General features: G+C 40.8%; 1 protein-coding gene across 1 annotated transcript in view; it reads left to right on the top strand.

Annotated features, from left to right (window-relative positions):
* NRXN3 (neurexin 3) overlaps nt 1–27,951 on the top strand; it is a 1,009,770-nt gene that overhangs the window by 279,267 nt on the left and 702,552 nt on the right. The window contains 2 exon segments of the mRNA XM_040559130.1: nt 50–351; nt 6,966–7,127. Coding sequence (XP_040415064.1) covers nt 50–351; nt 6,966–7,127 — 464 coding nt within the window.

Raw genomic sequence — 27,951 nt, 5'->3', positions numbered from 1 at the left:
TTCCTTGGCTAACGACTAAACAGTTCTTCTGTTTCCCTTCTTTTTCCAGCGCGAGATGAGAACATGGCCACTTTCCGTGGTTCTGAATACCTTTGCTATGACCTGTCTCAAAACCCCATCCAGAGCAGCAGCGATGAGATCACTCTGTCCTTCAAGACGTGGCAACGCAACGGGCTCATTCTGCACACCGGCAAGTCTGCTGATTATGTCAACCTGGCCCTCAAAGATGGCGCGGTCTCGCTGGTCATTAACCTGGGGTCTGGGGCCTTCGAGGCCATTGTGGAGCCTGTCAATGGCAAATTCAATGACAACGCGTGGCACGACGTTAAGGTGACGCGCAACTTGCGGCAGGTAATGGTGATGGGGAGAAAATGATGGGGAAAACTGTTCTGTTTTATTTTGACAGGGGCAAAGTGGAGGGAGTAATGGGGATGTTTGGTGGGATTGCTGGAGTTTCTCCTTCTCTGGATGTCAATATCTAAAGGACAGTGAAAAAAAACGTTAGTTAATGGGAATTTATCCCTAATGTGGTATCTTCATTTCCACTTTATTAATTTTCTGTTTTTCTTGGTTAGATTTAATAATAATAATCTTGTGCCATAACTTTACTTTCATCTCCCTTTTTCTTTTTCTATTTTTGTTCTGCATTTTTTATTTTATTATTTCCTTAATTATGATTCAATCTTATCAGTAATATTCTTGTTGCATTTAATTACTGTGGGAATGGAATCTTTTTTTTCTAGCAGCCAATGCTCTACACCTCTATCCTTTTTCTTTAATTTTTGTTAATTTGTCTAGCCATTGCCATGATGTCATAATTCTAATTATGGAAATCTTTATTTTTCCTTTACTTTTTTTTTCTTTTGTGTGTGCATGCAAGTGTGCAGGTATGCAGGCTGGTGGGTATGTGTGTAATTATTTTACCTTTATAGCTTTTGAATTAATTGGCCAGAGTCTTTGAGTCTTCTTGATTCTCTGTTCTTCTTCTTTTCTTCTTGTTTATTTTTCCCATTCTTTCTATAATGAGATTCTACTTTATTTCTTGTGTCTCTGCCTATGAGACTTCCGTTGGCTGTGAGGACTGGAAAAGTGGAAGGATCAAAAAAGCCAAGCAAACCCAGACCAATCCAACATCCTACAATTCCACTTTGGAAAAGTTTTTGTCTGATTTTACCACTGTAATTTTGCGCATTTGCATGCTGCCCTTCTAAGCAGACAACTCTACCAGGTGATGTATTTGGTAGTAGGCTAGCCTTAAAATCCTGAAGCCTTCCTTATGAAACATAAATTCCGACAAAAATAGATAAGATAAATTTAAATAACCTTGCTCTGAAAGTTAGTGAATATATCAAGTCACTCCATGTGATAAATGGGGTTTACACTGTGGATAGGAGTTATTTGGTGTCATGCTGATCGGTAGAGGCAGCAGAAATAGCTTATAAACTGAAATTTTAAAATCAATTTGTGACAACGGAGTGATCTATTTGCTCATTAATGTGAATATTAACACAACCTTTAATAGTTTTATTCAAGTTAATATAACATCTTTTGCTGAGAAAACAGCTTTTGTGGTAACGTTTTACAGTAGCAGAAAAAAAAAAGTATGAGTATAGGCCTATCTGTGAGTATCCGTGTCAGGGGCCAGAAACAGTCTTTACCAACAGATATTAGTGGATAATTTCTGTTGTGGCTATTTTACATCTGTCTGTTAAATATTTGGGTTTGAGGGTAAAGGTCTTTCCTATGTGAATTCCTGTATTTCTACATTTTCAGGATATTTGGTGGTTTGATGACAAATCTGTTGCCAAACTTTCATGAGACTGCAGGGTTCTTGCTGATGGCAGGATTAGTCTCTTTTCACTAGTTTGTACGCAGATGCAGATTTAATTTCTAATGCAGTGGATGGGTCTCAATGATCCTATTTTGTGCAAATGCTCCCATCAGTCTAGTAGAGGGAGATACACCAACTGGTTGAGGTCTGTCAGTCTGGAAGGGCCCAAAATACTGCTTTATTTTATGTGTTTCTTATTTTCAGATGGTGTCAGAATGGCTGGTCTCTGAATATCTCAGTGTAGTTTACTGGTCATTTTAGTTAATCATGCCTTTTGTTTTTGTTAGAAATTAGTTTTCAATGAGAAAATGAGCCTGAAGCAAAGTGCATCCTTGCTTCATGACAGGTTTGCTTTGGATCTTGAAGTAGTAGAAAGTGGGGAAGGATTCCAGACAAAACTGTGGATGGGAAGCTCTCACTCTTTCTTAATCTTTCACCTAGTGATTTCATATTTTTTGAGTCCATGGTTAAATAGAAATATGTCTATGCCTCTTTGTCTTTGATTAGATCAGGACAGTGTTTTGTCAATTAAAAGGAATTTGGTGAGCCTCTTGCCAGTTAAGCAGTGCTGGAAATTTCTAATCCTCCTGGTCTATTGACTATGAATATTTTCCTGTGATTCGGAATTCTTAAAAGGGTTCAACTTGACTTGACAAGAGAGACGATCTTTTAATAAGATGGCTGTGATCTTTCCAAAGGAAGACCAATCTTAAAATCAAATAAAAAATAAATAGCAGAGATAATTTGTGGTCCAGTTCTAGCAACAGGTATGACAGAATGCAGTTCAACCCAAAAATGTCAATAAGGCTGGATTTTTTTTCTTTTTTTTGATTTTTTTCCTGTATACTTCTGTTTTAACTTTTGGCCAAGTTTGGTCTCAAAATGATGACATATACTCAGAATCTAAAAGTACCTAGAAACTGGAACTGATGAGGCCTTGAGGAGAAGCAATCCTGCTAGTCGTGAAAGCTGTCATCTAAAAAATATTGGTAAGTTTAAACATGAGGTTTCAATAAAGACAAGTCTTTAAACGCTTTAGCCTTCCTGTTAGGTTCTGTGCATTCTTACTGCTAATTGATATTACCGGGGATGAAGAAGTCTTAAAACCATTCAATCTCTAGGATAAAGAGTTTGAAAACAAGTTTGACTGATATTTAGTTAATATCTGCTGTAGACAGTTTTCAGTACACATCTGAGGGTGGTCATTTTGTATCGACCCTTTAAGGCTATGAATGTTCATCTATTAATTTATGTGAAGTCCTTTAATTTCTTCATATAGAAAATGTAATAAAATCAAAATAGATTATTTACAAGGTAAAAAATTGTATACTTTTTCGTTCATTACATCCCATATAATTTTGTATGTAATACATTACCTACTCTGCATCTTTACTGACACAAATTGACCTGTAAACTTGCAACATTATGTAGGTCACTTGGAAGTCTTGTTTCCAGCTATGTCCAAGTTTCCTCAAAGAAAACAACCAAACAAAAACCCAACACCAAAGAATTGCCCATGAATATTGAGGCTTAAACTTTAAAATAAATTAGAAATTCCAAGAATATGATCCAAAGCTAAAACAATTCCAGGTAAATGGATTATAAGGAACATTAAGATGCCATCTAGTCTTCCCTGCTCTTTTTGGGGACGAGAGAAGGGAGGAGGATTTGCATAATTTTTTGGCTGTTCCTGGAATTAGAGCAGAACTTTAAATAGCTGGACTTTTGCCCAGTGCATTTTGGAATTGTTAAATGTTTTGTAGTTAATCTAGTAGAGTACTAAGTGCTTCCTCTTTTTTTGATCAAATGACTATCACAGCAGTTAATCTCCTTAGAGACAAACCATGTGAACCCACAGATTCCCTTGAGTAGTGATTGTTAATGTCAAAGCAAATCTCCTTGTTTATTTATCTTATTATTTCAGTTAAAACTAAGCCCCGTTTCTGCTTTGTGTGAAACCTTTACTAGAAATAGGATCATGGCTGTATTTTACCAGGACTTTCAGAGTGTGTTTGGGGCAGTGTGGTTTGAAGGAGCAGAGGAGACTGAAGGTCAGGCTTCCCAACCCTGTCTTCAGCTCTGCTGCTGATGCTCCACATCATTTTTACCATGATCTTCCCCTCCCCCACACGCCAAATCCCAACTTCCTTGTTTGTAAAAATGGGATTCCTAACACAGTAATGTCAATGCACAACTCTTTGAAATTTGCAAGATGGCTTTTATGCAAGGCGGCATAGATCTTCCTTGTGTAACTTACTGTTATTCTTACAAACTTTGATTGCAAATGTGACAAGGAGTTGGAGTCTCCATAGGCTGCACTTCTATATTAGCACCGAAGCTAGTCACCGTGCAAAATTTCCTATGGAGATCTTGAGCTCCTGAGCTGCTAAAAAGCGAGCAAGAAGTGTGTAGGTTCAAGAAGTTGGCATCTGTGCACCTTTGGAGGGATTAACAAAGCATCTGCAGAGCTGTGCTAAACTAAAGCACTAGTTGATGAATTCTCCTTGCTCTGTAATATAGATGCAGTAAAACAAGAGACACAATAAATACCATCAATCTTCTGTTTTCCAACCTTGATGCAAGTGACAGAATTCATCCTACACAATTTCTCAATATATTTCTTCCTAACAGAGGAGATGTTCAACCCCTATGTGCTCAGGTGACACAAACACCGAAGTGCACACATTTTTATATGCTTCTCCTAAAAGTCACAAACTCGCCTGCTGTAAAGAAACCTGCAGACTGAGAAACTTGTAAGGACAGACTCAGAGTCTTGGACTCGTCTTCAGCTGTATTCTCCAGCCAAAGAAATATTGGCCTGCCTCCGGTTCTCCATGACACGTGAGGGTAGTGAGGCCTGAAAGACAAACGAGAATATAGAGATGATGGTGGGTGGAAGAAGGGGAGTCATGGTTGGATTTGTGCTGGAGGGGAAAACTAGCATATGCAACTCTGAGGGAAAGGTTGGGGGAAGCACCTTCATGGGTATCTGCAAGGTAAGTATTGCACTGTTTTAATTTTGCTTTAGTTCTGGATAATGTATATAAGAGTTGAAGTTAATGACTAATACCAGGGTGGGAAGACTGGGCAGCACCCTTCTTCTTTACAGAGTAGATGGCATGGTTCCCCATAGAGTCCTGGTCATATTGTCCTCTTTCTCACTTTGTGTGTGTCAGGTGCCCCACGCCTTTTTTTGAAAGACTAACACTAGACCATTCATGCAATGTGTCATTTTTACTAACCAACTAATGTACTAACACCCTAACGACTCATCTTTGCTTTTAGTTATTTTAATTAACAATCGTTCTGTTCACGATTTTTTAATTTCCTTTCTTCCCCCTTTTCCGCAAAGCACTCAGGCATTGGACACGCTATGGTAAACAAACTACATTGTCTGGTAGATATCATTCTTATTGTCTCTTTTTTTGGGTTTGCCGTGTGTTACCTGCCTTTTCCTTCCCCTACTCCCCTTTATCCCCCCTCCTTTATACTTACTACTTTAATTTTATTTTGATTTCACTGAAAACACATTTCTTTTTCTTTATTATTATTTTTTAATGGAAAAAAATGAATAAGACAAGCAATAAACACAAATATTCTGGAAATGGGGTTTTGACATTTCTCTCATTGGTTTCTTCACCTCCCTATTTAGTTCATCTTTTGTATTCCAGTGATTTTTTTTCTTCTTTGCTCTTGAGTTTAGCTTTCTCTCTTTTGTTTTTTCTTCTTTTTTATCCCCTTTTGATTATTTTTTTAAAAAACTCTGAAGGTTTCTGGATCAGAACCATTGCAGGGCCTCTAGTCCGTGGTGGTGAAGGCTCTCTTTTTCTCTCATCCTTTTGTTGTGGCAACGGCTCTCATAGGCAAAGTGGCCGGAGTTGTCCTCTTTCTCCCCACTTTCCCCCACTTCCCTCCCTCCTCTTTCTCTCCTCCTGCCTCTCTCACTTTCTCTCTCTCTCTGACTTTCCACCTGCCGTGGCCGAAAGGAGCTCAGCCGGTTGTTTGTTTCAGTACACACTCTGCATGGCATGTCCACGTCTGGTGACTCGCCCGTCTCCTACTGGCCTCAATATACTTTCCTCCATCTTCCCTTCAAACCACTAACAACATATAAGCAAAACACATCAAATTCACTTGCTCCTCTCTCTCCCTCTCCTTCTGTTCCCCTTCACTTGCCATGTGTTTGGGGTTGGAGGTTTTGGGGACTTTACTGTTTGTTTTTGAGTTTGTTGGATTATTATGGGGTTTGTTTGGTATTTTTATTTTTGGTTGCATGCGAGTGTGAAATAGTTTTTCCTCTCTCACTCTCTCTGTGCTATCTTTTTTTTCCTCTCATCTTTCTGGGCTCCAGATATAATAGCATGAGATATCAGAGCACAGTATGTGCATGCTTTGTGTTTTCTTTCTTTCTTTCTCATCTCTGCTTCTTTCTCTTTCTCTCTCATTGGTGTGCGGTTGATTTATTTTATTGTGATTTATTTTATTTTGATTTCTTTTGTATTTATATTTTGGTTGAGTTAGTTTGTAAAATATATTTTTTTCTTTTAATTTTATTTTTGTGGTGGGTGGTGGGTGTGTGTGTCTCTAGGTACATGGCATGCACATCCATAATGTATTGAAAGTGAGATCCTCTCCCCACCCCGCCCTGAATGCATGACCGTCAGTGTGCTGTGAGCAAAAGAAACATAAAAAATAAAAAATACCAACCTCGTCTTCATTAGTGCTTTTTTTTACTAACAACCATAACTAACTGTAATCATTAAAATAAATACTAATTAATCATAAAATCAACTAATATGAGAAATCTTTTTCAAGGACAGTTCCATTTTCTGGCCTGAGTAGACTGCAAGCATCTCAATGGGTAGACTGCTGGCTCAGCCTGAAAGTGCTGATATAGCAGAAAGGGAGAAGCAGATGCTGAAGCATTTCCAATGTGGGTGAAGCAGACCAGAAAATGGAGCTTGGTTGAACTAACAACAACAACAAAAAAAAACCTCTCAAAAACCCACAAAAAAACAAATCTCAACAAAATCTTTAATAAAACCAACATAAAAATGTAAGGGAGGTGACTTGTTCTGTTCAGGATTGTAAGGTCATTGCCTGGATTTTTTTGTCCATTGTGTCCCTTGAACAGGTGACCATCTCTGTGGATGGCATCCTTACCACCACGGGCTATACACAGGAGGACTACACCATGCTGGGCTCAGATGACTTCTTCTACGTGGGAGGGAGCCCCAGTACTGCTGACTTACCTGGTTCTCCAGTAAGCAACAACTTCATGGGTTGCCTCAAAGAGGTAAGTATTTCAAATGAATTATTGTTTCTGTGCTTTTTCTTTCTCAAAATCATTACATTTTCCCTCCTGTCATTGCACACTCAATGTCTTTCCTTTATGATAAATTTCACGCTGATACTGCAATGTCACTGTAAGGATAAACTTGTCATTCAGCTGGACAGAAGGCATCAGCTTCAAAAGTCATGAGCTTATGGTCAGAAAAATTCTGGTGCTTGAATTACAAGAAAAATAAAAAAAATAACAATAACAACAACAAAAAAGGCTTAAAGCAGTTTTTTGGGTGGAAAATCATCACTAGACGTATATTTTGGATCATTTTTAAGCTCCTGGACTTTACCTAGGAATGTAGTCAGTTGTGAGTTTTCCAGGAAGATACATGGGTAGGATAAACTGGAAAAATGAAAGATGAAGATAATATAAAATGTGTATGCAAATTAGGTGAAAAGAGTTGCGACTTGAGAGCATAATGCAGATAGAGCAATAATGCGACCTGTGGACTTGAAGCATACTGTGTTGGTAAGTCCATGCAGCAGAGCACTGCTGCATTGGCCATGAATAGCTAGCTGGCTTCCAAAGCCATGTTGTCTCACACTGGCTGGCTGCCCCTGTCACATAGTTAATCTACAACTTTGAGAAAATCCACACGTGGGTAACAGAGATTGGAGTGCCTGGCTGGCAGCAGGAACCAGAATAATAGACTAGTGTTCCTTGAAAATAGTAACAAGAATAAAATAATAAATGACAAAGCCACAGCCAAATTCTGAAACTTGGTGCAGTTGTTTGGGGTTATGCTCTGTGCAGGTGTTGTGGCCTGATGTCAGCATTTGTCATCTTTCCTAATTCTCTTATCAGAATTTGTGATGATCGCTGTCATTAATGGTGATATCTATGTCAACATCCCCAAAATGTGCTATAGAAAGCTAACTGAAAAAACAACTTAAGTTTTCTGTCAGTCAGCTTCCTAGCTAGTTTGGAATAAGAGTTTGCTGCAAGAAACTCCCTATGTTGTGATTTTATAGTAATCCTGTTTTTACAGGGTGTGGCAGGGTGGGTCTCATTTTATACGCAGCCAGGAAGGTCGTCATAATATCTCTTGGTGTGAACATTTAATATCAGAGGTGAGGCTGAGCCGAGTTTTCATGCAGGAGTCATGGAAACAGCAGTGCTGAGCTAGATGTCGTTCTAGGGCTGTAACTGCCTGACAAGTTACCATCCTATAGATGCTTGACTTGTGGTGTCAGGGGTTGTATCTCATGTGCCAGTCTGCTGATGTGCGTGATGGCTGTCGGTGTGGAGCTGCTGTCCTGCCTGACCTCTGCATTAGTTAGGGAGATGCATGTATGCTGGAAATGAGCGTGTGAGCATCTTACATAGGAAATGAAACTGCCCTGCTGAATATAAGCTGTCATACAGGCATCAAATCCTTCTGTTTTCATCCTTAGAGCCTTGGGCCTGATTTTCATAGGCACTGAGCATCCCAGATTGAAATCAAGAGGCGATACAGCTTCTTAGTGTCTCTTTAAATCAGGATCTTAATTTTATTTATGGATGCTATGAACATAACACTTAGCAGAGGCCATTTTATGTGTGCTTTAAGTCAAGCCAATGGAGCAGAGAAAGCAGTGACAAGAAAATCTTCAGCAGCTTTATTATTTATATAATCATTTGTATTCTATTAGCTTGCACAATGTGCTAAGAGCTGCTTACATAGCCGTCCCAGTCTTATAATACTCTGTGTGAAAAAAAAACAAGCAACCACTTAAGAATGAGAGGAAGAGGGAGAAAGCAGATAATCAGAATCTGCTTTGTAATCTTCACTTGACTAGGCAGTGACAGGAGAAGTGTATGAGGAACTGTCTAGACTTACAGACAGGCTGTTGCTGGCTGGTTTTGAGCTACAGCCTGCTTAATAGCAACCTGTTCTTAGTAGTGGCCCACTGGTGCTTTCAGTTGCTGTGAAAATATGTGCAAAATGGCTTCTGAGGACATAGAGTATATATAATTCACCAAACATAAATGTGTAGCACAGGGTTGTGGTGAGGAGACACTTGGAAATGGGATAAATGGAAAAATGTAACATTTCAAAAGAAAGCCACGTTTGTAATGAACACTGCATTGCCAGCCCATGGTTCTTCCAGAGCCCTTAGGCCTCAGAATGAGTTAGTACTGCTGTTAGGATAGACCATAACAGCAAATATTGTCCCTGGGCTATCTTGCTTTCCTAAGAAGGCAAAGAATTGATGCAGACTTCGGGGTGAAACTTCCTGTCCTCACCCTATAACCTCTCTTGTTTCATGTAGATTGTGTGAGCCACCCAGTACAGCAACCAAACTGCTCACAGGGGTGGCTAAGAGTGCTCCTCGAGTGGAGCATTGTCTTCCCACTTCATCCAGGTGCTGAAATGCAATGGTGCAGAGTGCATAATGACCCTCTCTGCCCCTTTGCAGCTGGGTAGGGCTTCTCCCGTTAGCTGGGGTTGCTGGGAGAAGCCTGGGCAGCTCTGTCAGGGTCGTTGCTTCATATGGCCCGAGTCTAAACCTTGACTAGGAGGAGCCTGGCCACTCAGAGGTTCCTCGGAGTTCCCTGGCTGCAGTATCCAGATAAGCCCTGGTGAAGGTGACCGTGTTCTTCTGGAATTGTGTGAGACAATGTATCCTCTTTTCACCACAGAGTATATCTTGCAATATACCCAAATCATAAATCCATGTGCTGAATTTGAAGGTGTTTTTTTTTTAACATTTTAATATAAATTAAATATGTCCCATCGTATGGTATACTGTGTTTTACAGATCTCTGCAACCATCCTGGTGGTGTTGCAATGTACCTGGCACTGTAATGAGGGAGCAAGAGTGGAAAAAATAGCTTTTTTTCATTAAAACTTAAAAGGCAGAATATGCAAATAGTGCAGTACATAGACATCAAACATGGGCATTGCCTCGTATTTGCAAAATCTAAGGCTTCCTGGACCATCAGTCTTAAGATAAATTACTCTAGATGAACTTTGGGGAGAATCTGATGTTTTCTCTCATGGAGGAAACCAGGTATAGAGATGGGATAGGAGCAGGTACAGAGGCATGTCTGAGCCAAGTGGGCAGCAGCATTTTTCTCGGTGGGTGTCGGGGAAGGAGTGACAGTGCTTTAAGAATCAATGAGTACATAAACTCCACTCACTGATTCTTAAATATTTAAGAACACCTGGATGGGCAGACCGAGGTAGAAAAAGAAACACAATGCTAACAGCTATGTTTTGTTTGTACTAGAAAGTCTCAGGGAGGAGGCTCTGGTAATCAGGACTGGATATGGAGAGAGGCTGCATGGGAAGTCTGACGGTGCAGGCAAAAAGGGAAAACTGGATTTCAGTCTCTGATCATTTGGGAAGGCAAAGAATCAGAATATTCCCAAGGCTCTATTAGGGAGCCAGCCATTCAGACTGATTTACTTGGAGCAGTGCTTAGTACAGATGGAAGTGGTTTAGAAGAGCCTAAGGTGGTCCCTAAAGAATGGATATGTGAGAGACGATTTATGAAATACTCACATTTTTCTATCAATGCTTTATTAAAATCTCAATTCTAAAAAATGTTTATTGGTACTAACAGCTTGATGGAAGCAGTGAGGTTTGCATATGGGTGGAATATGGCAGAAATGATTGCAGGGGTCAGGCACCATCTGGCTGTGATGGGAGAAAGCTGTGAAAGCTCAGATCATTTTTGTCTGCAATTTGACTGCCGGGAGCCAGATTTTGAAATGGTTCACGAGTGTGCCTGGTTGCTGCATATACATCTTGGATGCTATCTGCCAGCCAGGTCTTTTTTTCAGTCCTATTTGCATGAGTAACGTTAATGATGATATGATTTTTGTTTAGGGCACAAATTTTTCCATGTGGAGCCTCCCCCTGGGGAGGAGGTTGGAGGAGCACATAGAAAGAGGGCTGAAAAAATGGAGGCTGAGGAAAAACAGCCTGAGTGTAAAGAGAGCAGACAGAGGAAGTTTTGGTTATAAGAGTCCTGGCCTAAGAGGGAGACCAGATAGCCCAAAAGCACCTGGTGCCCAAGATCCTCTTCCAGAGCAGCAGTTCAACAGAGCCCCGGGAATGCACAAAAGGAGGTGGTGAGTCAGCAGATACCAGTGTGAGGGATTTCACTGCTGCGCTGCGGAGGCAGTTAGGATGTGGATGGCAATTGCCCACATGTGTTGGTCTGGCACTGTTGCTCCAGCTGCTCTATTGTGTTGGGACCAGTCTGTTTCTTATCTGTATTTGGGAGTCTAGTATTAAAAAAAAAAAAAGGGGGGGGGAGGCTAATGGTACTGTGTAGAGGCAGACAAAGCATGGCCAAAGGCTGGATATGATTAATCTCCTCAGAATAAGTCTTGTCCTTAATCTTCATCTCCCATTACTATTCCTGGCCAGGGCATCCTGAACAGCCCTGATGATGATGGCCTTTATTCCTAAATTTCCAGATTCAGTGGCCTGTGAAGTTTTTAGGTGCCCCTCACTCTTAATTTCCAGTCTCATTACCCCTGCAGTGGTGGGTTGCTGTGCTGCTGGACCTCTAGGCTTTGCCTGTGGAGAATCAAGCATCGTGTCTCCCTGTGCACCTGTCAAGCATCCGGTGCAACAAGACCTTAACCATGTTTTTGAGTACCTTTGTTGCAGAAATACAACAACACAGTGGTTTGGGAGATGCAACAGATGCTCAACATTTTGAGCAATTGCTGCTGTAATTTGCTAGTGGATTAAGAAAAAGCACACTGCTGGAAAGATTTAATTTAGAGGTGGGAATGGAAGCACTTGGAAGCAAGAAGCTGAGAGTGTCCTGAATAGCCCCAAAACAGGAGGGTGGGGAGATAAACGTGTTTTCTCATCAAATAATATTTCTAAGCTTAATTCCAAGGGTGGTTTGCATTTAGTATTTGTTTATTAGCTCAGAATCAGGAAGGCTATATTGTTGTTTATTTGGGCAATAGGATATTTCCCAGGCTGCCTGATGGCTTCCAACATATGTTGCGTTCTTGGGCATGAATCCTGCAAGACTTCGGTGTGCAGTAAAGATTACCTTGTGCTTTCTGGGATGAGTGTGGGGCATGACATGAAGTCAAGGTGGGCAAGATGCTCTCTGAACCGGACATCTGGGAGCTGAAGCTCCATGCCCATCTATCCTCAGGCTCTTTGGTAACACTGAAAAAGAAAGTGTTTTGAGGAGAGTTGTTTTTAAAAGCGCATTTTTGTCATACTAGAGGAACGTGTGTTGCCCTGCCTGACCTCTGCTGTGCTGCCAGGAAGAAGTGGCACTGTGCCTCCCTTGTTTTGCTTGCCTATATGCTTACATGCACACAGCATCCTATAACCATAAAAGATAGGGTCATGCCAGCCTCTGTTCTCACGTATAAATACTAGAGTAAAATTTACCCCATACCAAGTGTAGGAAAAAATCTATAATACCACTCAAACCAGGCATAAATGTCTGGTGGTTCATGGTCCCAATGCTACATTTAACAGCGTGATGAATGTCAGCCTCTCTGGAGAAGGCATTTGATTCAGTTAATTTTGCTAGTGGCTTTTTTAGGGAATCATTTAGCAAGGATGAGAGAAAAGAGGAACATTCGTTCTGTAAAATGAAGGCAAGGCAGTCATTCCAACACAGGGCATACATCCATACTGTGAGCCAGGGAGCAAAGAAGAGAGAGGATGCAGTTCTAGGTAGCATCTGTGGGAGATCAAAGGTCAGAGGTGAGTTTTTGTGATGCAGGTAGAGTATGTGGAAAGCATATTTTTGATTTTGGAGTATATTTGCTTAGTGTCCGATGAACTTTCTTTTCTAAATTGTGATCCTTGTGAATGGCAAAGATCTCACACAGAAAATCCAGTGGTATAGAGTTTGATGCACTGTGCCCATTTACATAGTAAATACTTGCACCGAAATTGTAATTGATAATGATTAACAGTATTAGCTCATAGGTCCCATCTGTTCCTACAGCTTGAGGCACAGATGTGATATGACTTGGTCAGCATCATATATCTTGCCACTGGTGGAAAGACATAGATAGAACAAGGACATCCTACCTATAGTTCCATCTTTTTTTTGTTGTTGTTCCATTGCTCTTTACTTCCTCCTGGCAGGAACAGAGTATATCTTCAGCACAATGAACTGACAGTCACAAATGACTGATGTTCTTACTGGATACTAGATGTTCCTGGAATTACTGCAACCTTGTTCCTGTGGGGAATTTTCATCTTTACCAGTAACACTTACTAATTTCTTCTTGTTTAATCTTTGATGTCTTTGTGCATTCCTATGAAAATGAGAAAGGGAGGAGTGTTTAAAAAAAAAAAATTGAAAAGTTTGTAGAAGGTGCATACGGGTTACTGCAAAAGTATATCTTAACTAGCCAGCTGCACTGCTGCTGATGGCAATGAAATGTCCCTTCACTTTCTCTTAAGGGTCAGCTCAGGTGAGGAAATGGAGAAATCTGGAACAGATCCTACTCCGAAGTGATCAGAGCAACAGGTGTTGAGGCTGGGGACTGTTGAAAAGAGATCAGTTCTGATCAGGATCAGTCCAAACAGTGGACTTTGCAGCTATTTTTTTGAACCTGAGCAAGGTCTAATGGGAGTTTCTCTGCTTTGTTCTGTAGGAAATGCATCACAAGTGTAGTGCATATTAGGAGACTTCTTTAATGTCTGACCAGAAAGGGAAATGATCTCCTTCCAGTTATGGACCCAGTTAAAACTTAAACTTCTGCTGGATTTGGGGAGACTCTTCATTCAAGTATGTGCTTTCCAGAGGTTAATATTTCACATTCTCATGAGGTGTTTTTAGTAAGGATTAATGGCCCAGCCCACAGGAACTCAAATCAATAGTCTTGTCAGGTGTATGAGCATGCTGCCAGTGCTGCAGATTTGCTTTAGCCAGGGAAGTATTCTTTTCTTTGCATAGCTTAGCTCTTGCCTGTGTTACAGAAGAAAGGCTTTTACCAGCATTATTGCCTTGCATCATGCGTGACACAGGAGAGAATTTTCGTCAGCTTGGCTTATTTGCATCTGCAGCAAGTGTTTTGCTGAAATAATGATATTGGATGAGGGTTTGTTGCAAAATGACAAGCTATCCTCAATTACTGTTCAATCTGTTTGTAAGGGGAGGACTCAGAAGATTGGCAAGGAGTCAAGGACATGGCTCTTTGTGTGATTTAGTCCCAGTTCACGAAGTGAACATCCTGCCCAGATGATGATCCTCAGATCACAGTGGCCCTAGCTTCGAAGTATTGCAGTATTGTATTGTTCAATGTACGATCTTGTAGGCGTGATATGATCTGCTGTCAACAAGAAAAAGTAGGTAAGTTGAGGCAAGGATGTCCCTGAGCTGAGCCTTGACTGGACCACTAATCTGAGCATCTACGTGTCCCTTGCAACCCTCCATGCGGTTACTGGGGCTCCCTGTGCTGAGTGGAGTGTAGTCATCAATAAGCTGGTGGCTATCTAACCCCTAGTGAGGTCTTACACATCACCTGACGCTATCAAACTGCGTGTTTATTTCTGACAACCTTTTTCCCTACACTGTTTCACCAGATCTTTCAGACCACATATGAAGTGAAAAAATAGTGTACTCATGACTTGCCCATACATCCATGGAAAGTATTTACTCAGCCACAGAAGCATTCTTGTTTGAGTGCTTCATATCATTTATACCAAGCAGCACCTCAGAGTGAAAAAATCAGGGGCAGTGAAGGGAAGAGAAACAATTAAGTAAAGGCAAGGCTGGTATTTATTTTGTTGTAAATGAGATGGGATACAGGAAGTCTGACTCAGCAAGACCTACAGAGAAGGTTCCTCTTCTAATGGCAGGCAGTTCAGAGCAGTGACAATGATGCTGGTACTAGAACAACAGTGGAAACAACGAGAAGGTAGATGAAGGTTCAGTGAGTATCTCTGCACTGTTAAGCAGGACAATTGAAATTGCCTCGTGAAATTAATCCTTAGTGAAGGAATTGGAGTATGAAAATGAGGTGATGGAATTTTGTGCTTAGTAAGACGTGGGAGATGTAAAGAAAGGAGCTGAAGTTTCAGCTGAATTTGGTAAAGGAGATGGAGGAGATGTTTTATCACGTGTACTGAAAAAAATCATTAAGCTCCTCATTTTTTTCTTGAATGGAATTCATAGCAAAGACTCCAGAATCTAGTGACAGTGAGCCTAGAAATACAAACTGTTTTGTTTTAGGATGGTTCTGTTCACATTAAACAAATATAGGTTCTATTAAAGGTCACATTTATTATAATATAATGTCTTATTCTCTGGAACTCTTATCAGCAGACAGACAGCAGCTTTCAGGCATTCTAGGTCGGTCCCAGTGCATACATTTTGTTGGGTGATTAATTTAAAAGAGAATGTCAACAGTTCAGTGGTGTTGAGTTTCTGAAGTTGTTACCTCACTCTTTGGCCATTAACTTCTTTTGTAAATGTTTTGATTACTGAAGTACATATGTAGATTGAGCATACATTTTAAAGCAAGCATTGATAAGCCAACAGATGTTGGAACTTTCTGTGAAGAAGGCATAAGAGGCATCTTTTTGAAGGGCTGTTTGAATGTGTCCTACCACCAAGCCCATAATCTAATCTACGGAGCTAGAACATCGTGTGCTCTAACCAGCTCTGTCTCCAGAAGGCACTGTCCTAGGTACCTAGGGTTGGTGTCACCGCTACCACACCACTACCCAGCAGCGGTTAGAGGCTCCTGACTGAGCCATCCACACGTGACCTGGTGCTAGGGCCATCTGGGCTTGCTTTGCAGTGGGGCCATCAGGAGCAGGCTTTTCTTTCCTGCGTAATGAACTCGACTCCTGCTGAGCTTCTGTACCTGCAAGGGATGTGCCATGTGCTGTTCTGCAGAAAATGAGAGTGTTTACAGGTGTAGAACTGTATTCGTATAGGCAAATTTAGAAAATGTAATGGGGATTGGAGCAATATAGCATGTGCTTTGGGCACGTAATAAAGGTAATTGGAAACCCAGAATGGAGATATGAAAACAACAGTCCTTACAAACTTATGTGGTCTAATCCACCTCTATTCAGGAACTAGCAAACTAAGACAGGGTACAATTGTTTGATGGACAAACATGGCTGAGTCCAAAGTGGTCAGCAGAGTAGTGGTGATAGTCATGGAGGTTACTGTGGAAAAAGGTTTCTGGCTGCCTTTTTCTTATGGAAATTAGCCAAATGTGGTCCTATCCTTGTTGATGGTGGTGCTTATCTGCTGTGATCTTATCTTCAGCTGTCCAAAGCCTGATTTCTCAGCATAGGATGAAAGTAAAATGAGCTGCTCCTGCCCTGCTTGGCTTGGTGGTTGATTGAGCTTAAAGGACTCTTGGCTCTGGTGAGAAAAGTCAGAAAAAACAGTAGGAGGCACTCTTTTATTTGTCACTCTTTATGTTGCAGTAAAGAGATTGCTAAGGATGAATCTTATACTGTCAGACAGAAATACAGACAAGTAGCTTTGGAGAGGCAGGACCTACCATAAACTAATATTTGTAAACCAAATTCAGCTGAAAATTTCAGCTGCAAAATTGTTTAATTACATGTATATAACATAGGCACTGTCAGCCTAAGAGTGACTAGGATGCTCATCACCAAGGAAGGCAAAAAGAGAATGTACTTATTCTTTTGGCACTTAGGGTTTGAAAACTCAGCAGGCAGAGAGTTAATGACGTGGAGCATACACAGCTCAGTACATCCTCTAGTGCTATGATACAGCCTCCGACTCTTGACAGAGCTGTAATAGTGATAAGAGAAACACTTTTCTGTATTTGAGTGGCTGCTCCAAGCTCAAGAGTTAAAAGGACTCCGTTCCTTTTCTAATTGTATCCCCCAACGCACTTTCTTTTCATGAAGCTTGTTATGTTGCTTTTGAAAATATTTGCTGCCTTCACCAGCAGGACCAGGTACCACTGGGTTTAAGGCTAAAACTTCTCACTTAACCACATGTCAGTATGCTTTTGGAACTCTTAGCAAGTCCTCAGCCTTCTTGGTAATTATTTTTAGTCCTGTTGGAGTCTTCATTTTATTGCAATCTTCAAATACAGAGGTGTCCAACAGTGAATATTACACTCTAGCTGTGCTTTCAGGTAGGTTGTGATCATTCAATTGTGGTATGCAAGAGCTGGGTTTTGATTTTTAGAGCTTTAATTAGTGTGTGGGCTTTTTTGGCTATAGTAGTTTATTTCTCAATTGACAAGTGTTATGTTTTTGGGAACAGCAGCCACTAAACAAATCTTGCCTGACTCTGAAGGCTGTGCTATTGCAATGAAATGTGTGTACGTGCGCGCGCATGTGTGTGTGTTGTGAGCAGTAGGGAGAGACTGAGCTGCTGCTGCCTGCCTTGAAAAGCCAAGCTGCAGCAGCTGCCAGTAAGGGAGGCAAGAAAGGCTGCTGAGGTTTGCATGTTGAGTTGGGTGGGCTGGGCTCCTCCTCCCAGGTCCACCACTCCCTTTGTAGCAGGGAGCCAGCTAGCTGTCAAGTGTGAGTAGGACAGGAGGATGTGGGCAGCATTTGTTACATGAACTGCATAGGAAAGGCAGCGAGCTCTTTCTGATACAACCAGATTTTGTATTGTCTCTGATTTTCTTTCTGTTCTAATTCTTTGTCACTGCTGCTGTCTGGCTCTGCTCTACTATTGATGTTGTCTGTTTCACTGAATATCTGTAGTTTGGCATTGTTCTTTCTTCCTTCTTCGAGCTGTACCAGCAGAATTGATTTAGATCAGAATGAACAGTGGATGTATCTGGGTCCCTAAGCAAATCAGTGAGCATAATGCAGATCTATGGAAAGATGCAGTTTAAGCTCTGAATTGCTTACCACAAGTTTTTGTACTCTTTGAGCTGTGAGTTCCATAAGTGGAGGTGCTAGAAGTGCTAAGTTCAGTGCTCAGAGATAAGTTAAGGTCAGCTCCCCTGCCCCTGCTTCTTGTAGCTAGCAAGATAATACCACAAAAAGAGGAATACGTTCATTTTATTAGGTCTTAGGGGGATGTCAGTAGGATTGCTGTATAGCATACCATGGCTACTGGTGACTTCACATCAGGAGAGAAAACTCATGCTTCTAATTCATAAGCACAGATCTTAGCAGCTGAGCATTTAGCACTGGAAGGAGAGCATTAATTATCTGTGAGCTGCACGGGGTTGATGACACAAAACTGAACAATAACTGCATCCAGGAAAGCAGTGGTGCATGGTGTGCTAGTCAACAAGCTCCTCTGGCCAGGCTGGAGGTGACTGAGAGGTTGTGTCTAGGTTTACCACCCCGAGAGGTACCTGTGATGATACCAGCAGAGAAGGTTTCTCACTGTAGCAGTGTTAGCAAGGAGAAGGAGCACAGAGGTTTGGGAAAGGTGGCAGAGATGAAAAATGCTATTCAGAAATGGAGCTGGGGAATGGCGTAATCATTCCCATTAAATCTGTGCCTTTCTGGTTATTAGCCATTTTAAGTGGAATGGGTTTTGCATCTAGAACAAGTCTCTGAACAGATGATTAATGGTTTTATCTGTAATAACTTTACATTTTATAGAACCCTGCTAGGAGTCTGCATCTGGTGAGCCAAGCTATTTAAAGCTGTGTTAATTCTGTTAATTGCTCTACGTTTATTTGGATTGCTGGCACCTGCGGGCTTTAGGATAATGTTGGGGGGTGGGGGGGAATATTCTCTCCCTCTTTCTAGCTGAGGAAAATGGAGAGGACCATTTCCTCAGCTAAGAACAGCAGCCTTGGCAGAACATCCTGGCTGGATTGGTTGTCCTTGAGATTTCCCTGTTTTTCTACAGCTGAATGCAGTGAGATGCCAGCCAGAGGCAAGATGTTCCCTTGATTGGGGCAGGAGGTAGGCAGACAATCTGCTTTTCGTGCACTTGCCATCATCAGGCGGTAGCAGCAACAGGGAACGAAGCCAGTGATTTTAGAAGGCTGATCAGGTCCACCCTATTCTGATCTGCTTCTCAGCTGCCTGTCAGTATTCGTCTTCATTTTGTTTTTGGTTGTGAAGTGCTCCAGTGGATTTCAAGCCCTGAACAGATGTGAAGATAAGTGCGCTGCTGATTTCTGAACTTTTGTCAGAGAAAAGATGCAGGAGTGGAATTCAGAATGCTTGGGGTGACTAAAACATTGCTGTGAAATGCTACGAGGGCAGTGCAGAAGTTTTCATGTTTATGAGCAGGATTGGACAAACCACTGGAACAATCCTGACCAGGCTCTGAAACGAAAACCTTTTCCCCATCTTTGGCTGCCCTAGTTCTGGGAAGATTCTAGCATAGAGGATGAGGGCAGCAAAATGTGGGAAGCAAAGGGTTTCTCTCACGTTGTTACCTGCTGACTTAAAAGTGTGGCAAATCCTGAAAAATTTGACACTGGGACACTTCTAGGCAATGGGATGTGCTCATAACTCCCAAATGAAGGACAGTGATATCACCCATCTCTCAAGGTATAAACAACTGTGAAGAAAATCACGTGTAGCACAGGTGAAAGCTTTTGCAGAGTTTGTTGAGCCGTGATCTTTGTGACTTGTTGCTCCTAAAGGACAAGAGTGCTGTGTGTTTCCAGCTTTCTTAAGTAGAAGCTGTATCCAGTTAATTTATTCTGTCCAGGTAATGGTTAAACAACTGGAATATTGAAATTGGTTGTAAAGCGAAGCTTGAGAAGTTGTTCTCCTACTGGAGAATGGGTTCTTCCTCTGCTGCTTTGTACAGCTAACCAGGCAAGCTGTCAGCTTAACACTTTCCTCCGTTTTCTCAGTTTGTATTCCTGGGCTGATTTGTCCTGAAGTTGTCTTCTTCTGAGTGGACAAGAACACTAAATGCCTTCTTTCTCTTCTACTCAGGCTTGGTGCACCTGCTTCTCTTGCCTTGCCTGAGCATGCTTCCTATTCTTCCTTACCGTGTGATCAGGGATAACGTAGAAATGTAGAATTGTCTCCCTTACTATGTATTTCTAGTATGTTCTCTTAATTAGCATATGCTTAGCTCTTCTGGCTTCAGGCTAGTTTCCCTGTTTACCACCTCTGTGACACATTTTGTTAGAACTTCACAAATCATATATCACAAGAAAAATTAATTATGCATGTAAGTTATTAGGTTAATAACTTTCATCTCAACTGTGAGCTTCACATAAAGTCTATATGTTACACGTTAATAATTCAGATGACAGCTTTGACATTAAATGTATTTTCTAAATCACTTCTGTCCCTTCTTAGGAATTTTGGGTCTGTGGAAAATGCAGCTGGTTTCTGCATTTTTTTTTCAAATGCAGTTCCATTTCTGTTTCCCCATTCGTCCTAGATGTTGGATTTGCCAGTGCACCCTGCAGAGGACGGCAAATAAACATTAGTGTTCCCTTTGCCTCAGAGTAATCTTTTTGATCGTGGTTTTGCAACTAAAGCTTATGGAAAGACTTGGTTTGTATGAGGACACCTTTTGGTAAGAAGTGCAGCAGATTATCTTTGATAATGCTGCCAAGAACTTATGACTAGTTGCAGCTTTGTATTTTAACTGAGGCAACCAGGGAATTCCTTGGATTTACTGAAGCCATCAGTAAGTGTGTGGACTGGAGAGTTTGGGAAGATGTACCCTACATGTTAGAGGTGGATGTACCCTTTGGGCACTGGGTAGTTCCCTATGGTAGTAGTCATGGTATCAAGCCTGCCAGAGTTCAAGAAGTGTTTGGAAAACACTCTTACACCTATGGTGTATTTTTTAGGTAGTCCTGTGTGGAGTCAGGATTTGGACTTAACGGTCCTTGTAGATCCCTTCCAACTTGGAATATTCTGTTCTACCTTCTGAAAGCGTTTTGGTGAGTTTTTTTTTTTTTGCCAAAAGGCTTTTCAAGAAGTAAAAAAGGCAGTGGGCAAAGAAAGAAGGTCCTTGCACAGAGGAAGAATTGGTTGGAAGGCAAGAAACATAATGTAGGGCCGAACAGCTTTCCCATGGAAAGGCCTCACTGGGGAGAACTCTGGGATCCATGCTGAGGTCTGAAGGTTCATTAGTGGAATAATAAATAGAAAGGAATGTGGGTGGAGAAGGCACAGATTTTGCTAACAGTATGATGGTGTTCGGGTGAGGGTTGTCTGTAGAACTGCAGAGATTGGCATAGCTATGCTGAATAACTGGACAAATGTGGTAGGTGAAATTAAGTACATGTAAATACAAAATGAGGTGGATAGTAGAAGAGAGAGAAAATAACCAGTTTTCCATATGTGATGTTGGACTTTGGGTTGGTTCTGATGTTTTAGTTAAAAAAAAAAAAAAATCCTTGAAAATATTTGCTCAGTGGTTAATATTGGTCAAATAGCATTGTGAAGTATTAGGAAGGGAATAGAGGACAATATAGAAAATATTGTCATTAAACAAAACCTTTCTGCTGGACAATGTTATTTTGCACTTTTAATCTCAAAAATACACTGTAAAACTGGAGAGAAGGGCAACAAGGATCACCAAAGGTCAGGAGAGACTTCTGTACACGGAATGACTGAACAGACTGTACAGTTCTTCGTAACAGAATTGAGTGAGAGGATAGGCTAGCAGGACATAAAGTCATGCATGGCATGGGAGACGAATCAAACTGTGTTCAATGTCTTCTCAGATCAAATAGAGGCATCAAATGAAAAGGGCAGGGTGAGCTTCAGAACAAACAAAAACAAATCGGGTGTGCAGTGAAGTCACACAAATCCTTGCTGTGGGGTGTTATTGTGGGGGGAAGAAAAACCCTAGATGTTTTGTAAGATATGAAGATATTGCCTCCTGCATATAAACTCTTAGGCCCAAATTGTTGGAGTCTGTGAAACAGTTTTGGGGGAGTATCACTACACACCTGTTCTGTTAGATTTGCCTGGGTATTTGAGGCAATTTTCAGATATAGGGTGCTGGCTATATTCAATATGGAGGTTTGTGTGTAAATATTTCCTGGTGCAGCTACACCATTTCTCCATTTCTAAGATCCCTGTAGTATTTTCAAGAAGATATTGCACTTGTTCTGCCTTGCATTAACTAGAGTGTACTGATCCATCAGAGGCCATGATACACCACAGCGATGTTCCTTGCACAGGCTTGCACGCAGCTGGGGAAGGCAGCCGAATGCTGGGATATTAGAGGAGCAGAGAGATAATTTGGTATAAGGACATGCAGGGTCGGGGAGATGAAGCAGCAATTTGTAGATGTATGGAGGAACAAAGACAGAAGGGTTTGAAGAAGACTGGACTGCCACGTGTTGATCAGAGGTGTAATGCTGCCCCTTTGAATGAGAAAAAATGTCCGCGTGGCTATGTCAGGCAGGCTTCACTTGAGGAAGTTGATTTAACTGGAATGAGCAATAGGAAGGGCTAGACTGAGTTACTGCAAAGAAATGGAAGGTAAGGTTGTTCAGGTTCCTCTGGCCATTAGTAATTGCTAAGATGCCCAAAGTAATTGATCCCAAGTGAGAATATTAACAAGTGGAGATGTAAAACTGCCTCTGAGCGTCGTTGCAGAGGTGGCTGCCTTTCTGTACCAAGCGATCTTTCCCTGTATGGAATGAGGAATTGTGTAAAGGCTTGGAGGGAGATTCAGTTAGAGTAAGGAAATGTCTCCAAATTAGCATGGGCTGTGGTAGCAGCAGACAGCTAGCTTGTAGACTTCAACTTGGGCTTGGGAATCTCTCCATCCAGCACGAATTTTGTGATTGTGTATTGCTTTCCCTGTGGCTCTAACTGTGGAAGTAACTGCTAAGAAGGTTTATTACTGCCCAGCTGGGCCATTTTTCTGAGTGCTGAATCTATGTGGGGTTGTCCTTTAAGGGAAACTTAAAAACCAAGGAGCGTTTTTTACTGCCTCAAAAAGGTGGACTGGTGCTGTGTAAAAAAGGGAGGAAAAGAGACTACCCTACTGGGACAAACTCCAGAGAATCATAGATATTAGAAATAGTAAACACTTACTAGGTCACCTTGTCCATCTTCTCCTGCCAGGAGTGCCATTGTTCCCTTTGCTGTATTAACTCAAAAATGTTTCTGCAAAGACTTACTCTCCGTGGTACTGTACTTGTATTTTTCTACGTGTCATTTGGGGCTGCTGAAGATGTTTTAAGGACAAGTCAGGCTTGTCCTCACACCTGGGTTTCTGTGCATTTTGGGTACTAGAGACTTAATAATAATAAAAAAACATGGAAAAGCACAGATCGTTTCTTTGGAAAATGAGATATATTGCTGCTATTTAGTTAATTAACTACTGAATTCCTCAACTAAGAGATTATGAGATAAACTGTGAAAAATCGTCCAACAGACAAGTGGCAGGATCAGGAATAGAAACCAGGAGCTCTAACTCCTGTTCTGTTTCTCAGCAGAAAATAAATACCTACTACTCAAAGTAAATCTGCAGTCATCTGTCCTGTTGTTGCTTGAGTGATTTGTGGCGTGTAAGGGTTTCAACAAGGCAGGGGCTTTGAAAGAACCACTCTGCGTAGGTAGCTCAGCCTTCAGTCAATATACAATTTTCCCCACCTTATGCATAGTGTCAGAGTGTTCATAAGCAAGAAATATCAAGTGTTAATTTCTGCTGCTTCTCCTACATTAAATATAGTAGTCTGGGGCTTCTTTTTGAGAGCTGTGTTTAACTGGCCTTGATGTGAAAGCATTAAAACACAGAATCTGTTGCTTTCTTTCGTAAGTTGCTGTGAAGTGTAATTGCCCTCTACTTTTAAAAGACTGGGCTTTATATGCATTTGGAATTTCCAACAATATGTTGCTCCCAAATGTTGGTTCTTGTGATGAAGTTTTCTATTGGAACAAAAATGTTTCAGAAATTCAGTGTTTTTCCCTTATTCACAATAGTTAAGTCACTTCTTTAGATAAACTTTGAAAAGTTTCTCTCTTGAAAAAAAAAAATGAACAAAAGCCTTTTGAAAAACTGAACAGGTGGATTTATTTGTCTCTTACTCTAGGGAGTTTATTCTAGTTCTCAAATCAAGTAGAAGCCACTTGATGTATCCTTTGCAATTTTTTAGAGTCCTTTCTTTAAGAAAATGTAGACATTAGGTTTATACCTAGCGTTCTAGTGCTTATATTACCAATACCACATGAAGTAACATCCTGTTCCTTCTATTGCTTATTCTTGTCCTATATCCTGAGACTGAATGGGCCCCTTTGGTCATAGTGCTTAGTGGAAGCTCACACTTCCTCCTCCGATGTTTCCTCAATTGTTTTCAAAGCTGTTGCTTTGCAGAGTGCAGCTCCCTCATAGCTTCTCTTTCCTGCTTCTGTAGTCACGTCTGGTATTCCATGCCCATACACTCCTATGCTTTCATATTCAGCTGTTTTAAAAATTGTTTGGATTGGAAGGGCCGGGATTACCCTGCTGTATGGATGACTCTTTATGACTACTCTGTCTTTACATGTATTTAGCGCTCTGTCAGACTTGGTCTTCCCTTCAAGTATTATCTTCAGTGCTTTTTATATTTACATCTAAGTAATTGATAAAATGTTTAATGCTTGTGCTCCAAATACAGATCCATATGGTGCATGAGAAATGCCTCTTTTCAGTAATGATGCCCTACTGACAACTACTTTTCAAGACTGTCAGTGGAAGACCATCTATCTACTATCATGTCCTGGTTAGCTCTTGTATAGTGTTAATTTTAAGCTGAACTGTTTTGTGATATTCAGTCAAATGTCTTTAAAAACGTTTCATCTGTGCCATTACCATTGTCATTTAAATGATACCAGGTTTATTTGACAGAAACTCATTTTACACAGAGGAAGGTCTAATGACACTAAGTATTGTATTCTTATCCTTTAATATTTTTATTAAGCGCATTGGATAGACGCTTTTGTTTTACTTCCTTCAGGGTTGATGTTTCCTGCAGGCTAAACCCTTCTGCAGTTATACATCTTGTTCTGTTTGGCTTTTTAAAACATGAACACAACATAACGTTCCTTTGTTCATCTATTAGCTTCCTGTTATTCCAAGATTAAAAATAAACCTTAGTGGATCAGAAATCTCCTCATTCAGCTCTTTTAAGACTCTTTGGAGCAAGTGACCCAGGTCTGTGAAATTAGGAAGAAAGCATGTTTATTCCTGGTAGCTGATCAACATCCTCTTTTGTTCTTGTAGATTGCAAAATACTTTGTCATCCTCTTGTGATGCAAGCACTTATGTTCTTCATGTATTTATATCTGACAGAGCAAAAACGTTGAATACTTCATAAATTTTATAAGCTGAACCTTTAAAATAAATCATTGCAGTGATGGGATTTTGATGGACTTCTGTATCAAGATATAACCTTTTTTGATTTTAAGCTATTCATGCGTCCTGTCATGATTTAAAGAATTCACTGGTTAATTAGCTCACTGTGAAACATTCCACTTTACTTTCAGACTGAATAGTTGTAATTCGACTAGCCGCTGTATATGATTACGCTTCATTATGCTTTTGTCTCCTAAATTAAAGGTGACATCTTCTGTCAGAAAACTTCTCCCTATGCAGATTCCTGGAGCGTGTTTGGACCAACTTGGAACCTGCCTCTTTTGGTGAAATAGTTGGAATTTATTAGTGTACCTAACGTAAGATTTCAAGACTTGAAACCACTGTAGCAATTTTCTTTGCTCTTTGAAGCTTTTTAACATCTTTTTAAAAGCATGGACAAGGTAACCGACCACAGTATTATTAAATGGTTTCACTAATACTGTATACAGACAGTATCTTCTCTCTGTAATTTCTTGATATTTTCATACTTAAACGCTAAGGAATCACATTAGCCCTCTTAGCAACTGCTTGACAAAGGCATTTCATGTTCAATTGGTTATGCACCAGGACACATGCGCTCTTTTCGTAGTCACTATTTACAGGGCTTAGATACGGTTTCCATTGTGTGAGAGTTACTTACAGTCTTTGGTCCTAAATCTATAATCAAGTGTTGGGCTGTACTGAAATGAGAACATGTCTGGGTATGTATGGTTATATGTATGTCAAAGTGATGAGTAAACTGCATTTTAGGTATCTTCTTGTGCTTTTGCAGAATCTACCATAGGTGTCAAGACTGCCTTCCAGCATCTGGAAGTCACTCAGTTGGCTAGCCATGCTAGGATTGAAGCTTGGGGCAGCAGCCCTTTCCCCAGTGTCCTGCTTTGGTCTCGCTCTCTCTGGCACTGGGAAAGCTTGATTAATAAAACTTCTTCCATTTAGTCAAAAGCAAGGGTTAGAGCTCAACATTCCTGTGTGCATATTTGCTCTTGCTGACCTTATTTTTTTTCTTGTAACAAGGTATCCTAGGACACAGGGATGAACCTACAGTCCTAAGCTTTTGAGAAGTGGCACAGCTTGGCCTTTATGCCTCTCTGTATCAAAAGAAATCCCTTCAAATGCTGCTTGCTACCTCATCTTTTCACTGACCCTTCCAGTGCTTTTGATGTGTAATGACAGTAAAAATAATAAAAATTGTGTAAAAGTAATGTTATAGAAATAACGTTACAAGCATCGTATGTTCACCCTGGGAAAATGAAGCTTGTTTTTAGAAGGCAGTTAATATACATATTCTTTCTTAGATGAATATGCATGCCAAATTTACCAGGTGCAATTAACAAGAGGGGCTTTATTTCTTTCCTTGCTTCAAGCTAATTTATGTATTTAACTTCTGGGATATACTCCTGCACAAGCAAGGAGAAATGTCACAAGAAGCTGATGATCCAAATTCTTCCATTTGTTCAGAATGCTATGTAATCACATGTAGGCTCTCTTTTTCCCATGAAAAGTTGATGGATCTTTTGAGGTAGCCTCCAGCCTGGGCTGTTCTATGATTCTTTTGACCTGCTTTTAAGATGCATGTTAACCTAAGTGGGACATAACTTGTTGGTGGCACAGTGTAGAAATACCGGATGAGAACTTCTGGCTTCTCTGTGGCTTTGCGGGGACCAACAGGATTTTGGACAGATCTGTGTAATCCACCTTTTCTTTTGGAAGCACTTGAGAAATAATTCTTACCGTTAGAAATACTATCAGTTGGCCCACATACGAAAGAATGGGTTTGCAGAGAAAGGTGTTAGGCTTGCAGATGCCAGAACAATGTGAGATATTTGTACTTTCAAGGGCAAAGGGGTTGTATTATAAAAACCATGCAGACCCTATTGACAGAATGGCTGGGGAGTTAGAGGGAAATAATTTGTGTGTTTCTATTACTGTTCACATTGTTCCCAATAAAAAGTAGAGAAGCATGGGGTAGCTGAAAAATGCAGCCCTTGAAAGTACAGTGCTCTAGGGAAAGGAAGAACAGGAAAAGAAGATAGTGCAATATAGAAAACAACAGCTCTTTCAGCATGCGCTGGTCATCTTCTCTAATCTACTCCTTTTGAGTGCCTTACATATGAAGGACATAAGTCAGGCAGAACAATTCCTGCCTGGGAACAGCAAAACAGTGATGCTGGGCCTCATTGTGGGCTTGACATACATTCTCTAGCAATGTGCTTTTCAGCACCTGCTTTTTTATTCTGGGCACTGTATTTTGTTTTGCTTGTTTGTCTGCGTTACAGTAGAAATATCAGAGCTGGCATTGGGTTATTTGGGCTTGGGAAAAGACTCCAGGCAAGAACATGGCCTCTGCAGTATAGTTCACACTAGAAATACTCTGCTTCGAAGGCCCTGATAACTCTTTGCTTCCTCCCTCATCTGTTTTCCTTTCAGCTTTGACCATGTCTGGATGACAGGAAAAGAAATGTGTGAAGGAGCTTGCTTCGCTCCTACTAAGTCCCATTCATCACACTGTCCAGTACCAAGCCCAAAAAAGTTAGTCTCATCTTCTGAACTGAAATCTCACTTGTAAATGTGCTGCTGAAGGG

This window comes from Cygnus olor, chromosome 5 (assembly GCF_009769625.2).
Source record: "Cygnus olor isolate bCygOlo1 chromosome 5, bCygOlo1.pri.v2, whole genome shotgun sequence".
NCBI lineage: Eukaryota > Metazoa > Chordata > Aves > Anseriformes > Anatidae > Cygnus > Cygnus olor.
This window is presented reverse-complemented; position numbering and strand designations above follow the sequence as displayed.